Source organism: Budorcas taxicolor, chromosome 13 (genome assembly GCF_023091745.1).
Source record: "Budorcas taxicolor isolate Tak-1 chromosome 13, Takin1.1, whole genome shotgun sequence".
NCBI classification, from domain to species: Eukaryota; Metazoa; Chordata; class Mammalia; order Artiodactyla; family Bovidae; genus Budorcas; species Budorcas taxicolor.
In genome coordinates, this window is record NC_068922.1 from 46,028,521 (window position 1) to 46,041,232 (window position 12,712).

Genomic DNA, 12,712 nt, shown 5'->3' on the forward strand with positions numbered 1-12,712 from the left:
ATCCACATACTGGGGAGGCCTTCCCAGGCCAGAGGCCCAGGGCCGCTAGTGGAGGGACATCCACTGCAGGATCAAGGCCTCCCCTCCATGACCACTGAGAAACCTGCAGCGGGTCACCCGAGATGGGCACTGAAGTCAGAGCTCCAGACGAGAGACTACAAACGCCAGGTCCACGGCAGGACACTAGTGTCAGTGCCCTCACAGCGGGGGGAGGGGCCAGGAAGCTGGGGAGTGGGGGGCCCAGAGCACCCCCATTAGGTCCATGCTCCCACTCACACCCCTCTGCTCACTGGGCCCCAGGGCTCTCGAGTCAAAAGACCAAGTACTTCTGATGGAGACCTGGTAAGAAGAGGGTGTAAAATTGTGAACTTTCTTCTGCTGACTGCATGTGAGACTGTTGTTTTGAATGTACTTAGGTAATTAAAACCCACTGTGAGAATTAACTTCTTTCCTTCAGGAGGGGCTCCTGGAGCACTGAACACAGCCAGGCTGGCTGGGAGCTCCCCACATCAGAGAGCAAGGCCCACCCCCAGCCGCCTGCACAGGCGGCCCCAGCACGCACCTGACGACTGCTGCGTGGGAGCCTGGCCAGCCGCACACCCGACATGTCGAACAGCCTCACCTGGCGGTTGTCATGGGGGAGGGCGATGATTTTTTGGCCAACACACACATTGATCCTACAATGCGTAGGAGGAGAGAAAAGTTAGTTACGTAACCAACAGGTGACAACATGAGTTTTTGACATTACAGGCGATAATGTAGTGGGGGTTTCACACATTCCACTCTTCAAGCCAAAACACATTAGCAAACAGAAGTGTTACCAGCCTATGGCATCAGAAAACGGGCTGAGTTACTCCCCTGTAACTTACATGTGCTACACAGTAACCTCTGGCCAAAAATGATTTGTTCTTAATTCTTAAAAAGCTCAACACACTAACCTGATTTTGTACCCAGGTTTCAGTACTTATAGAATACAGAATGTGCATTAGAGGATCAATAAAAGATATTTTCCTGGGAGTCTAAAGCATTTTTCCCAAGGCCCTACAAGTGAACACAAGTTTATAGGAAGCCAACACATGCCACAAGCCCCCTTAAGGCCACCCTAATGGTCCATGGAGGAGCACCCATCACCTGTTGATGGCAGAGTCTGTGCGGATGGTGGCAATGGGGGACCGCATGTTCTTCAGGTCCCAGACCTTCACAGTTCGGTCGTCACTGCCAGAGACCACGTTATCTCCCACAGTAAACACGGCGGAGGTCACAGTGCTGCCGAGAGAGAGCACGGGGTCAGAATCTCGTCAGCAAGCCCCTGTCCACACTGCACAGCAGACACCAATCCTGCCACCCCAGGGCCTGTTGGGAGGGCAGAGAGGCGGGGATGTGGACACCGTGAGTCGTCAACTCCGCTCACTGGTCCTCCTGCTAACCCCTGCCAGCTCACAGGGGCCACACTGACCTCTCCAAGGCAGCCTCACCGCATCCCGGCAGTGGAGCAAGGAGAGGGCTCCCAGACAAGATGGGCCAAATAGAGAGGACCCACCGAAATCTCTAGAGCAGACACTTAAACATTCATCCCAACTGAGACTTTCAGACAATTCAATCAGAGCACTGGAAAAAAAATTCATTCCAACAACAACAAAACAACATTTAAAAAATGATCTGAACAGACCTCTCCAAGGGAGGCTTACAGATGGCCAACAGGCCCATGAAAACTTGCTCAACATCACTAATCACCAGGGAAATGCACACCAGACCCCAGTGAGTTGGTACTCCACACCTGTCAGAACGGCCGTCATCAAGGAGACAAGCAATCAGTGTTGGAGAGGGTGGGGAAAAAGGGAACTGTCCTACAATGTTGATGCAAACGTAAACTGGTGCAGCCACTGTGAAAAACATTGTGGAAATTCCTCAAAGACAGAACCATCATGTGACCCAGCAATATCACTCCTGGGTATTTAACTGGAAAAAAAAAAAAATCAAAAAGACACACACGTCCCAAAGTGCATGGCGGCATTGTTTACAACGCCACAACACAGAAGCAACCAAAAAGTCCACTGACAGAGGACTGGGTAAAGAGGATGCGGTCCATACAGAGGGATGGACCTAGAGGGCACTGTGTTAAGGTCAAAGGCCGAGTGCACCACAGGGAGAAAGACGGAGACAAGGGTAACCCCAAGAGCAACCCGATGACTCATCCAAACTCCTCATCTGACTACAAGGACACAGTGGAGGCTCGAGTGGGAACCAGGTGCTGCTGCCCCTCAGGTCACAGGGCCATCTGAGCGCCCGGCCACTGACAAGGCCCTAGGGCAGACACCTCCACTGCTGGTGACCTCCCTGTGGATGTGAGGCCTCAGGAGGTCTGGCCCAGTTAAACCTCAGTTAACACTCTGCTAAATTAGTGGGAAAAGTCCCACAAAGCTTGTCAAACCCTGTCAATGAAATGCTGAAAGACACTGGGTTTCAATGCATCAGGACCCTGACAGATATCGTGGGGCATCAAAGCGAGAGGCTGGCTGCAGTCCTTCCAAGAACTGTCCTCCCAAGGCCTCTCCCACACGGTCCCTTGGGGCGGTGGAAGGCCCGGCCCCACCAGCGCCTGCTGCCTCATTTATCTTGTCGCCGAGAGCAGCCGAGCGTGTGCCTCCAGCTGACAGAGCAGCTCGACCGCCGCAGCACGCCTAGAACGTTCGTTCCGCTCCCTCTGCGGGCCTCCATCAGCGGAGACGGAAAGCTGGGCTCCTCATTAGGACCCACAGCTGTCCCCCCATCACACAGGGAAGCTGCTGCTCTGCATAACAATCTGCTGAAACTTCCCGGCCAAGGAAGAAAGTGCACAATGTGGAAAATGAAGCCCGGAGACAGGAGGCAGCAACTCCGCTGGCACCAGCCACAGGCGCCTTCTCACTGTGAAGGGGATGGGGCCTCCGACAGGGCAGAGTGAGCAGGCAGAGAGCACACATTCCAGCAACGGGGCCCAGGCAGACCCTCACAACTCTTCCACCTTTGCAGGCAGCATAAGGGGCATGTGGAGTGCAGACCCAGGTGTGACGTGACACATGGCCCCACGCCACCCTCCTGCCTGATGGCCGCTGCACACAAACCCACAAGGACCTAACCGATGCTGCTCACAGGGCTCGGGCAGCCCCCCACCTTCCACCCACTGGCCTCCAAGCTGTGCTCAAGAAGCTAAGGTCCCCGAGGAGGAACCCATCCTCGGGGACAGGCTGGGCCCTCAGAGCACTGCCCCCACAAGCACGGGCCCCCCCAAGTTAGAGAATGCTCAGCTCCCGCAGTTCACGATCTCAAATACCTGAGTGAGAAATGGAAACTCATCTCCCAATGACACAAACTTCTGAGGAGTCCTGGAAGGCCAGCTCCCCAAGGAGCAGACCCTGAGATAACAAGCATTCAAAGGAAGTCAGGTTTGTACCACACCTATTCTTTCTGGGATTTCAAGTCCAGCTTCCCCTGGAGGAGGGCAGGGGACACTCCAGCACCAGGGCCAGACCTCACTTGATGCCCCTCTCCAGCTGCCCCCAGGCTCAGTGCAGACATTCCTGCTCACTTCACAATGAAGCTAAACCCCAGAACCACTCCCTCGACCAGCACATGCCAGGCCCTGCGTCCTATGAGAAAATACACGACAGAGGGTACTGACACTATCCAGCCGAGGGCCCTGACAAGGTCGCGTGCACACAGGCCTCAGAGCCGCGTGCAGCACCCATCAGAAGTGACAAGGGCTGCACGGAACATGACACGTGTAGAGGCATGGGTGCAACCTCCTGCAGGCACCACCACCACTGCACCCTGCTCCCTGCCCCAGGGCGTTCAAGGCATCCTGCCAACACCTTATCAGACCCAGAAGAAGTGCAGACAGAAAGAAATTTTTCTGTGAGACATCGTATCTTGTTTTCTTTAGACAAGAAAGCACCTGAGTTCACGCTCTAGGAATAAAGTAAACAATTACATGAAAGGAATTTAGGCAAAAAGAAAGAAAAAACTCTGCATTCTCAGATATTTCTAAGAATGAAATATTCCGTGCTGAGCTAATTTCCGATTTCTTCAATGCCAGAGTTTATGGCACGTGTAGACACCATCAGCTGGGCACAGCCTGGAGTCATCGGCCACCCACAGGGGAAGCTTAATGACCAGTGACTGCCTCCGCTGCTGGCCCCTTTCTACCGCAATGGAAACAAAACAAAATGAAACTAAAAACAGGGTGACAACTCTGCCGCGCTCCACAGGAGGCGGTGGTGCTGGGGGGCTTCTCTCAAAGGCAGCAGGGGTTCCAGCGCCACAGTAAGTTTCATGACAGTGAGAGCCGTTCACAGCAACGGCCCTGGATCCGACCCACATGGCCGGAGTCCAGCCCCACTGACTGCACGTCACGGGGGGCCAGGGCATTGTCCCCACCAGGCCATCCTCAGGTGGTGATGGAAAGCACACGAACGCACAAGGACTGAGCCCATCAGACAAAAAGTTCTGGGTTCCGGCTATAGCTGATGACAGAAATACATGAGAAATGAACTGCCAATAGCTGAAGTTCCTGTGACAGTCCAGATTTTTCCAACTAAACATCTCTGTCATTTCCAAGAACAGGACACACTACAATCCCCAGTTATCAGGAAAACAGCTGATAACAAAAGGTCTCTAAAATTGCTTTTCAGTCAAACTGGTACACCTTGGACCACCAAAAGCTTGTCTAATAATACAGACCCCAAGCTTTGCTACATAAATGCTGTTAAGATTCCTATTATAATGAAAAAATTTCATAATACAGCGTGAAAATAAAAGTAACATACCAAAAAGGGGGTGGGGGGTTCATTTGTCTTTTTCACAAATGTACAATGAAAACCCTAAACAGACACTCCACCTGGAGCTCTCTCTCCATCCAGCAAAAATAATACAGCCAGATCTCAGGGGGACTCATCACCTACAGACGTTCATTTATCTTACAGAGAAGTGTTATATCTCAAAGTGTTATATTCTTTTTCTTTCTGAAAAAGGCACAGGAGCCACGTGAAAGTTGGGGTCGTGAAAGTTTCATTTCTCCAGAAATGAAAAGGAGAAAACAGTATCTCCCCCAGCTCCTAGAGAAGCTGGGCTACAGAACTGAGTCAGTGATGCTGAAGCCTACACCGCTACACCTTGCCTAAGGAACAACCAGCACACAGAACACTCGAATTACCTGTATTTCACGTTAAAGTACTCACATCACAGAAGATGTTAAGAGTCCAACACACTTCACTAGAGAACTTGTGCTGAGTCCTTATAAATGAAAATACACCCTAAGATAAACTTTCCCAAAGTGTGTTCCACATCCTAACAACACGAAACGTGCAGTCACACAGTAAGAAACACTGCCTCTACGTAAGCAACCATCCCCTGAGAACACTCCACAGGGACTTTCCAGGGTGACACAAGGGAAAGAGCCACACTCTTGAGAACAGCACACCTGAGTGTCTGTTTCAATGCTCAGAAAACCATTGGGTTAAGAGGACCAAGAAAACCACCCTAGAAAACCCAGTCACCTCCCAGCCCAGACCAGAGTTAAAAAGACATTTACGCAACCAAGACTCACTCCGTGTGGCCCTGGAACACGTTCACGGAGTGGATGGAAGGGTCGCGGAAGTCCCACAGACGGAACGTCGTGTCGCGGGAGGAGGTCACCACCAGCCGCTGGGTCGGGTGCGTGCAGCAGTGCGTCAGCTCCTGGTCATGCCCTGTGGGAGATGGAAGACGCAGTCACAGTGAGGCCCCCGCTCAGCTCCCAGGAAAAGCAGCTGCAGGGACGGTGTGTGGGGTCAAGGAGGGCCCGTGTCCCTTCCCCTCGTGCATTCGAAAGACCTGAATGAGCAGTGTGGGAGGGACGCTCCTGACCCCGATGGCTGAAAGGTCGGGAGGGTCTCTAACAGCCGAATGTGTGAGAAAGTACAGTTCTGAGTTTCGCATGTGAGAAGAACCTCTAATAACCCATGGGTGGAGCGCACGGTGGGACACATCCCTGTCACTCAATGACAAAACACACTGACAAGCAGGTATGAAGGCCGGTGGCAGGCAGGAGGCTGTACACGCCCTGCTGGACTCCTGCCCTGCATGTGGGCACAACCTGCAGATGAGTGGGATGGTGTTCTGGTGATCTCAGTACATTATAACACAAAATGGGCTTTGCATATGACTAAGGCCTCCAAATCACATGGCCTTCAGTTAGTCAAAAAAAAACAAACCACAGACTTCCTGGGTGGCCTGCTGTAGGTAGGTGAGCCTTTTTAAGGGTCCCGAGAGAGACTCGCTCCTGCTGGCCTGGAGGAAAGCCAACAGCATGCTGTGAGAAGCCTCTGTCAAGGCCGGGGGAGGGGGCCTGTGGCCACCTCCAGGTACTGAAAGCTGCCCCCAGCCGAAAACCGGCAGAAAAACGGCCACAAGGGATCCTTGCAATGGCCGTAAGGGGACCGCAGGTCTCAGGTGAGGGCACACCCCCCAAGCATTCTCATCCCACCCACGACATCCTGAGAATCAGAGCATCAGCAAGCACATGCCCAAAACTCCTGGCCAAGGGACATCATGTTATAAATTCATGTTATTTTAAGATACTAAGTGTGTGGAAATTAAAGCAAAAAGAAAAAGCTAACACACCAACCACATTCAAATATCTACATACTGCACGTCTCTAGATGCAATTACACCCCCTGAAGAAAAGATAAATTTAACCACTAATGGCTCCATTACTCAGGAGGATCTCTGAAAATCACAGCTGTGCCAACACACAATCCAGACGAGAGGTCCCTCCCACATGACGCACCTGTCAGGGAGTGGACGAGCTCTGACGTCTCCACGTCATACAGATTGGCCGTTCTGTCCCAGGAGGCTGTCACTGCCTGCTTCCCGCCAACCAGCCAGTCAGCAGCTATGACCACTCCCTGGTGGCTCTTCAGAGAAGTCAGTGGCGCCCGGATGGTGGGACAGTCGCTGGACGGGTCGGCGTCTGCATCAGGTTCGTCCTTGTCAGAGCACTCCACTTCATCCTCACCACAGAGCTGCTGCTGGGGAAGCAGAGGTGGGTCCCTGGGGATCCTGACCTTGCAGACCAGCCGCACAGTCAGACCGCTACCGCCTATCCTTCCAGGACTTAACGACCATTATGACCGTCCCAGCGGGTGTCTGGCACTAAGTAAACATGCATACACACGCCATGTAGGAGCACACACCACATGGACACAAGTACACAAGGATCTGTGTGTCACATCCACAAACACAGCAGAGTTAAAATAAAATCTTTAAAATAAAAAATATATACATAACACACCCATTTAAAAATGAATTCTTCAGTGGCTTCCCTGGTGGCTCAGTGGTAAAGAATCCGCCTGCCAATGCAGGAGACACATGTTCAATCCCTAGTCCAGGAAGACCCCACATGCCTCGGAGCAACTGAGTCCGAGAGAGACAACTATCAAGCTCTGTGCTCCAGAGCCCAGGAGCTGAGACTACTGCAGCCCAGCATCCTGGAGTCTATGCTCTGCAACAAGGGAACTCACCACAATGAGAAGCCTGTGCATCACAACTAGAGAAGCCCCTACTCGCCGCAACTAGAGAAACCCTCACAGCAACAAAGACCCAGCATGGCCAAAAATTTAAAAATAAAAATAAATTTTAAAAAATGAACTGTTAAGACTGCTTGCCTAAAGAAAGCTCACTCTTACTCGTTACTGGAATTTATTAATTACTTAACCCATCTCCAAACAGAACAATGTTTAAAGGTTTAAAAAGAGAAAAGTAGTCTTCACAGGCAAAAATAAGAAAACTGGAAGATTACTATCACCCTCTAACAATTACAGCCAAAACATAAACAGAAATCTAACCTCTGCTCGACCACGTGAACTCACCCAGTGCCCTGCGCCTGTGAACACCCCCACCTGTGGGAGCAGCACAGGGAGGGCACAGGGAGGGCCCCTGTGTACATACCCCACAGAAACTGGAGATCAGATCAAGTCACCCAAGAGGAGGATGAGAACCCACGTGAGGACCCAAAGAAGGCACTGGGCTGATGTGGTGCAACTACATCCGACAGGACAGGTAGGAACTGGGCGGTCTGTGGTTTAAACCTATGGTCGTTCTTCTCAACATGCAACCTAACTTGTCACCAACATTAAAACTTGACTCACGTGACAACGACATCACACACCCCACTGACCTACAGGGTTTATCTCACATGAGAGACAGACAAGTTGTCTACAATCAAATATATAAAACACTAAAAACTTAACCTAACCTTAAAATTAAAGGACTAACATATATGTATAATTTTTGTGGAAAAGAAAGTAAATGTAAACACAGGCGATGTAGACAGATGCACGCCCTGGTCTGCTGGGCGGCCTGTGGGGAGGGCTGGCACCGGCTAGTGTCCTGGCAGGCAGACGGTGGCCTCGCTTGGCCTCTCCTCGGTGCACGCAGGGAGAAGGCACAGGAAGCCCTCAGGTGCCTCCTCTCCTCCAGACACCAATCCTGCTGGTCAGAGCCCCACCCTGTAACCTCACTTGACCTTAGTGACGTCTTCCGAGGCCCATCTCCATGGACAGGCCCCTGGGGTGAGGGTTCTAAGCTATGAATCTGGGGACACACACATTCAGTCCATAACACTGCTTGTCCTAAAACTCACAGATGTCCAGAACCCACCGACATACCCCGGGTCGTGCTCTCAGGGTAAGTAAACGTGCTGCTTACACTAGAGTCGGCCGCAGGCTGAGGAGCAGGCAGCTGAACTGCATACCTCCACACGTGGGCAGTCTGATCTCCAGAGGCTGAGGACAGAAAGCAGGGCGGAGGTGGGGTGGGGGGGGAGCGTTACCCAGCACACAGACGAGCACGGGTGAGACCCCGCTAAGTCCACTCCTTGAGGGATCACAAGGGATCGACTTGACTTTAACAGGTTCTTCTGAGATGTTCCCAGGAATAGCAAAGGTGCCCAGAGATAATTACCTATAAAAATAATTCCCTCCATCCCAAGGTAGAAAGTTCTGAAGGCTCAGAGAAAACTCACAAGGCATGGATTTCATTCTCCACCTGGCTAATCTAAGACGACAGACACCCAAGTCCATAGTAACTCAAGTGCACGATCCCATCCGCTGAACCAGGAGGCATCTCGCCCCAGCCAGGGAGCAGCTGGCACCGAGACCTCACTGTCAGTAGCCAGGCCGCAAGGGGTGCTCAGACCCAGGAAAGCAGAGGGCTGCTGAGAGGCACAGGTGGCCTGCAGATGTGCCAAAGGGCCGCCTCCACCCCACAAAGGAGCACCGTCTGGACTCTACCTTCCCTAGCTGCAAAGGCTCCAAAGCTCACCCAAAGCAGTGGATGGCAGCATGGGCCTCGTGGCATCGAAGTGCCCGACATTCTGGCCTCTCAAGCCAGTACCCAGTCCCTGCCCCACGTGCCTCCTCTCCCCAGGCCACCACTCTGCCAGCTTCTGTCCCTACCCCAGCCTCCCAACACGTCTCGACCTCATCCCCCTCTCTCCAGCCCAGCTGTCCCTAGTATCCCTCCAGCTCCCCAATCACACAACAAATGGCCCCCATAACAAGGCTTCACTCCCAGCTGACTGCTCGCCAGAGGTCAGCTCAGATGTTCACTAGCTGTCACCTGTCCACAGGTGCAGGCGTGTTCAAACCAGCCTCAAGATGAAAACAGGTACTCTGGTCCTTCACAGAAAAGCCTGATCACTGGTCTAGACACACACTCACCCTCCAGGTTACATCTGTGTCCCCAGAACACCACAGGGGTCCACAGGGTCACACAGTTTTACGGGCCAACTCCTCACTGTGACCAGAAAGTGTGAGACCACTAGATGAGGTGGAGACAAACCCAAGGGACCACAGCTCTTTCTAGGAGGACCACTCGGGAAGAAGTGAAGACTTGAGCCCTGCAGGTGCCCAACCCAGGACCGTTGACTTTTCTGTGCCCACAGGGTCTGAGAGAGCCTGAGAGCCAGAGAGTGGGCAGCAGGGATAGGCTCTGTAAAAAGACCTCCAGGAGAACTGAACTAACTCGCAAGCCACTGCTGGTTAAAAATAACCTTTGGTGTTGTTTTCTTTATTCATTTTCCATGCAACTTGTGAAATGTCTACCAACGACCAACTTCTGTGAATGGCATGGTTAATCCTCATGCTGCTGATAAGGAATAACAGTTGTTTTCAGATCAGCAACAACTAATCAATTAAAAAAAAAATCAACATACCGGTGAGGGCCAACTGTTCTGATGGATGAAATTTTATGGAATTTACTGCAAAGTAAAAATATTGAAAAACAGGTTTACAGTAAGAATATATCATCAATATCTATTACAACTACAGTATATGTTGTGAGGTTAAATTTAAAGACTAAAGAATTATGATAGTTCAATATTAAGTCTTCTCATTCTATTAAACTATGAATAAAGAGAACAGAGATACAACACAAAATAACTAAATATGAACTACCAAACCACTCAAGAATCGGCTACACAGAAAAACAATAGTTGATCTCTTAAAAACTGAGAAGTCACTGAGAGCTAAAAGTAAACCAAGATGAAAAAAGAAAATTTAATTACAAAAGGCAGAGGTAAATTATGGTGGGGGACACTGTTCACTCCCCACACACCCACCCTCCAGAGAAGCCACAAGTTCACAATCTGCACAGAAATGAGACCACTACTCCCTTCAGGACAGCAAAGCTGGGGACTGCAAGTGAGGCACGTGCCCAGGGAGCCATGGGCCGCACTGTGCGGCGATGATGGGGCTTATGTCCGGGGAGCCATGGGCCGCACTGTGAGGCGATGAGGACAAGGAGCACAGAGCCCGTCTCCCTTCTTAACAGGAGCCCCCTCTCATCTAAAACCCAGAAAAGTAAGAAACAATAAGACAGGCTATTTTTCTAAATGGAAGGAAAGAGCAGAAGATTTAAAACTGTTCCAAGTGGCTGACTTTGAGAAGTGGAGATGGCAGTGAGAAGGACGAGCACAAGGCCCCCGTGGGTTTGTCACACAAGCTAATGCTTTCTTAATGCTCAGGCTGAGTACTCAGCATGTCACACCCACTGCAGGAGCAGCAGCCCCCAGGTACAGTCCTGAGGGAGATGAAGGGTCCAGCTGGAGGAAACAGTGGACAAGGCAGAGGTGGGGGCCAAGCAGGACCTGGCCCACAGCCCCGACAGGAGAGTGGTACACCCCCACTGATGGGACGGGAGATGTGCCAGGGAAGAGGAGGAGAGGAGGTGTTCACCCAAGTCCGTGGGGGACACAGCAGACCCAGGAGGCGGGTAGTGGACACCACCTCCAAGTCTGTGTGCAGGGTGAAGGGTGAGCTGGCCAGGGGCAACGAGACACAGGCCCAGAGCCGGGGTGCCAGAAGGAAGAGGAGTGAGTGGGACAGCCCATGGTGCCCGCAGCAAGGAGTCCAGTGGCCACCAGCACCCACAGGGCCCACATACAGCACCTCTGCACCACGGAGCCTTGTCAATCGGACAGTGCAAAGCCAGAGCACACACGTCAGTCCCAGACCGTGCAAGGCGAGAAGCCGAGGCCCGGCCCCCATAAGGGGACACCCCGTGATCTACAGCTCACCTGACCCCACGTGGCCCGTGTACTTGGCGAGGCTCCGCCCCGTCTCGATACTCCACAACAGAGCCGTGTGATCTGCAAGATCCAAACACACCCAAGTGAGCCGCTGCCAACATTAGTCTTTTTAATTAAAGAGGAGGATAAAAATTTTAAACTGAGAAGTTTCATCACCACTGGTACCTCATGGGATTTTGCTCACACTCCTCTGTAATCCAACTGATGCAAGAGGACAAGGGGCCAGTGACCCTCATGAGGCCATGGAACTGGCAGGGGAACCTGGGGCCCTGACCCCCGGGGCATGGCCATGCTGCCAGCACCAGGCCTGGGACCTGAGACACCAGCGTCCATGGGTCACGGGCTCGTCAACTTGTTGAAACAGTAAGACTTTTCAGAACATCAAGCTATATTCAAATGCAAATAGCACCCAACTCCAGTTCCAAACTATCTGAGATAATCCATGCTCTGTGGACCTCTCCAAAACAAAGATAAAAAGGACACTCATTAAGGAAACCTGACACAAAGTGCTGATTATCCATGTGAGATTTCACAAATATCATAAAAGGGAATCTGTATGCTTTTTTTTAAGCTATAATTTCCAAAATAATCTGGGGTGCTCATGTATGAACACAGTTTTAAACAACAGAAAACTTTCTTCATCATTCTAATGACTTTACATTTCCTATTTCCACTCAAAAAGGCTGGATTTAGCACGTAACTTCTCACAAGTTGGCACTCCTTTTCCACAAGCGAGCACATTTTTCATTCCGGGAATTTTTTCTAAAGGGTTATTAGGTTATTAGCTCTCAGAAGGTACTTCCTCTCCAAGGAGGAGAATGGGGCTCTCTGATGCCGGCCCAGGACTCCTGGCAGTGGAACCCCTACACCAGGCCAGCACGGCGCTGTCAGACCACACAGCACGTCCTTGGAGGGACCTCTCGAGTGGGGAAAAGTGAAATACACTATCAAAGCAAATGTACACTGACTACGGCTGACAAGAAAGCCAATCACAACTACCTAATCCCATGAAGAGGCAATCCACCCTGTGCCACAGGACAGTGTCCCGGACAGTGAGTGGGTCCAAACGCAGCCACTCACTCAGATGCCGACAGGCACATGGCCAAG

The 12,712-nt window shown here is 51.6% G+C and overlaps 1 protein-coding gene across 2 annotated transcripts in view; it reads right to left on the reverse strand.

Annotated features, from left to right (window-relative positions):
- Positions 1–12,712, reverse strand: part of WDR37 (WD repeat domain 37) — a 34,373-nt gene that overhangs the window by 3,005 nt on the left and 18,656 nt on the right. Inside the window, exons 7-13 of one of the 2 annotated variants that reach the window (XM_052650834.1) lie at positions 11,594–11,665; positions 10,232–10,276; positions 8,725–8,801; positions 6,806–7,043; positions 5,585–5,726; positions 1,132–1,266; positions 563–677 (exon numbers count right to left, since the gene is read on the reverse strand). In XM_052650834.1, the coding sequence (XP_052506794.1) occupies positions 563–677; positions 1,132–1,266; positions 5,585–5,726; positions 6,806–7,043; positions 8,725–8,801; positions 10,232–10,276; positions 11,594–11,665 (824 nt within the window). Of the gene's footprint in view, positions 1–562; positions 678–1,131; positions 1,267–5,584; positions 5,727–6,805; positions 7,047–8,724; positions 8,802–10,231; positions 10,277–11,593; positions 11,666–12,712 lie in introns of both variants that reach the window. The other variant, XM_052650833.1, reaches the window with a different exon arrangement.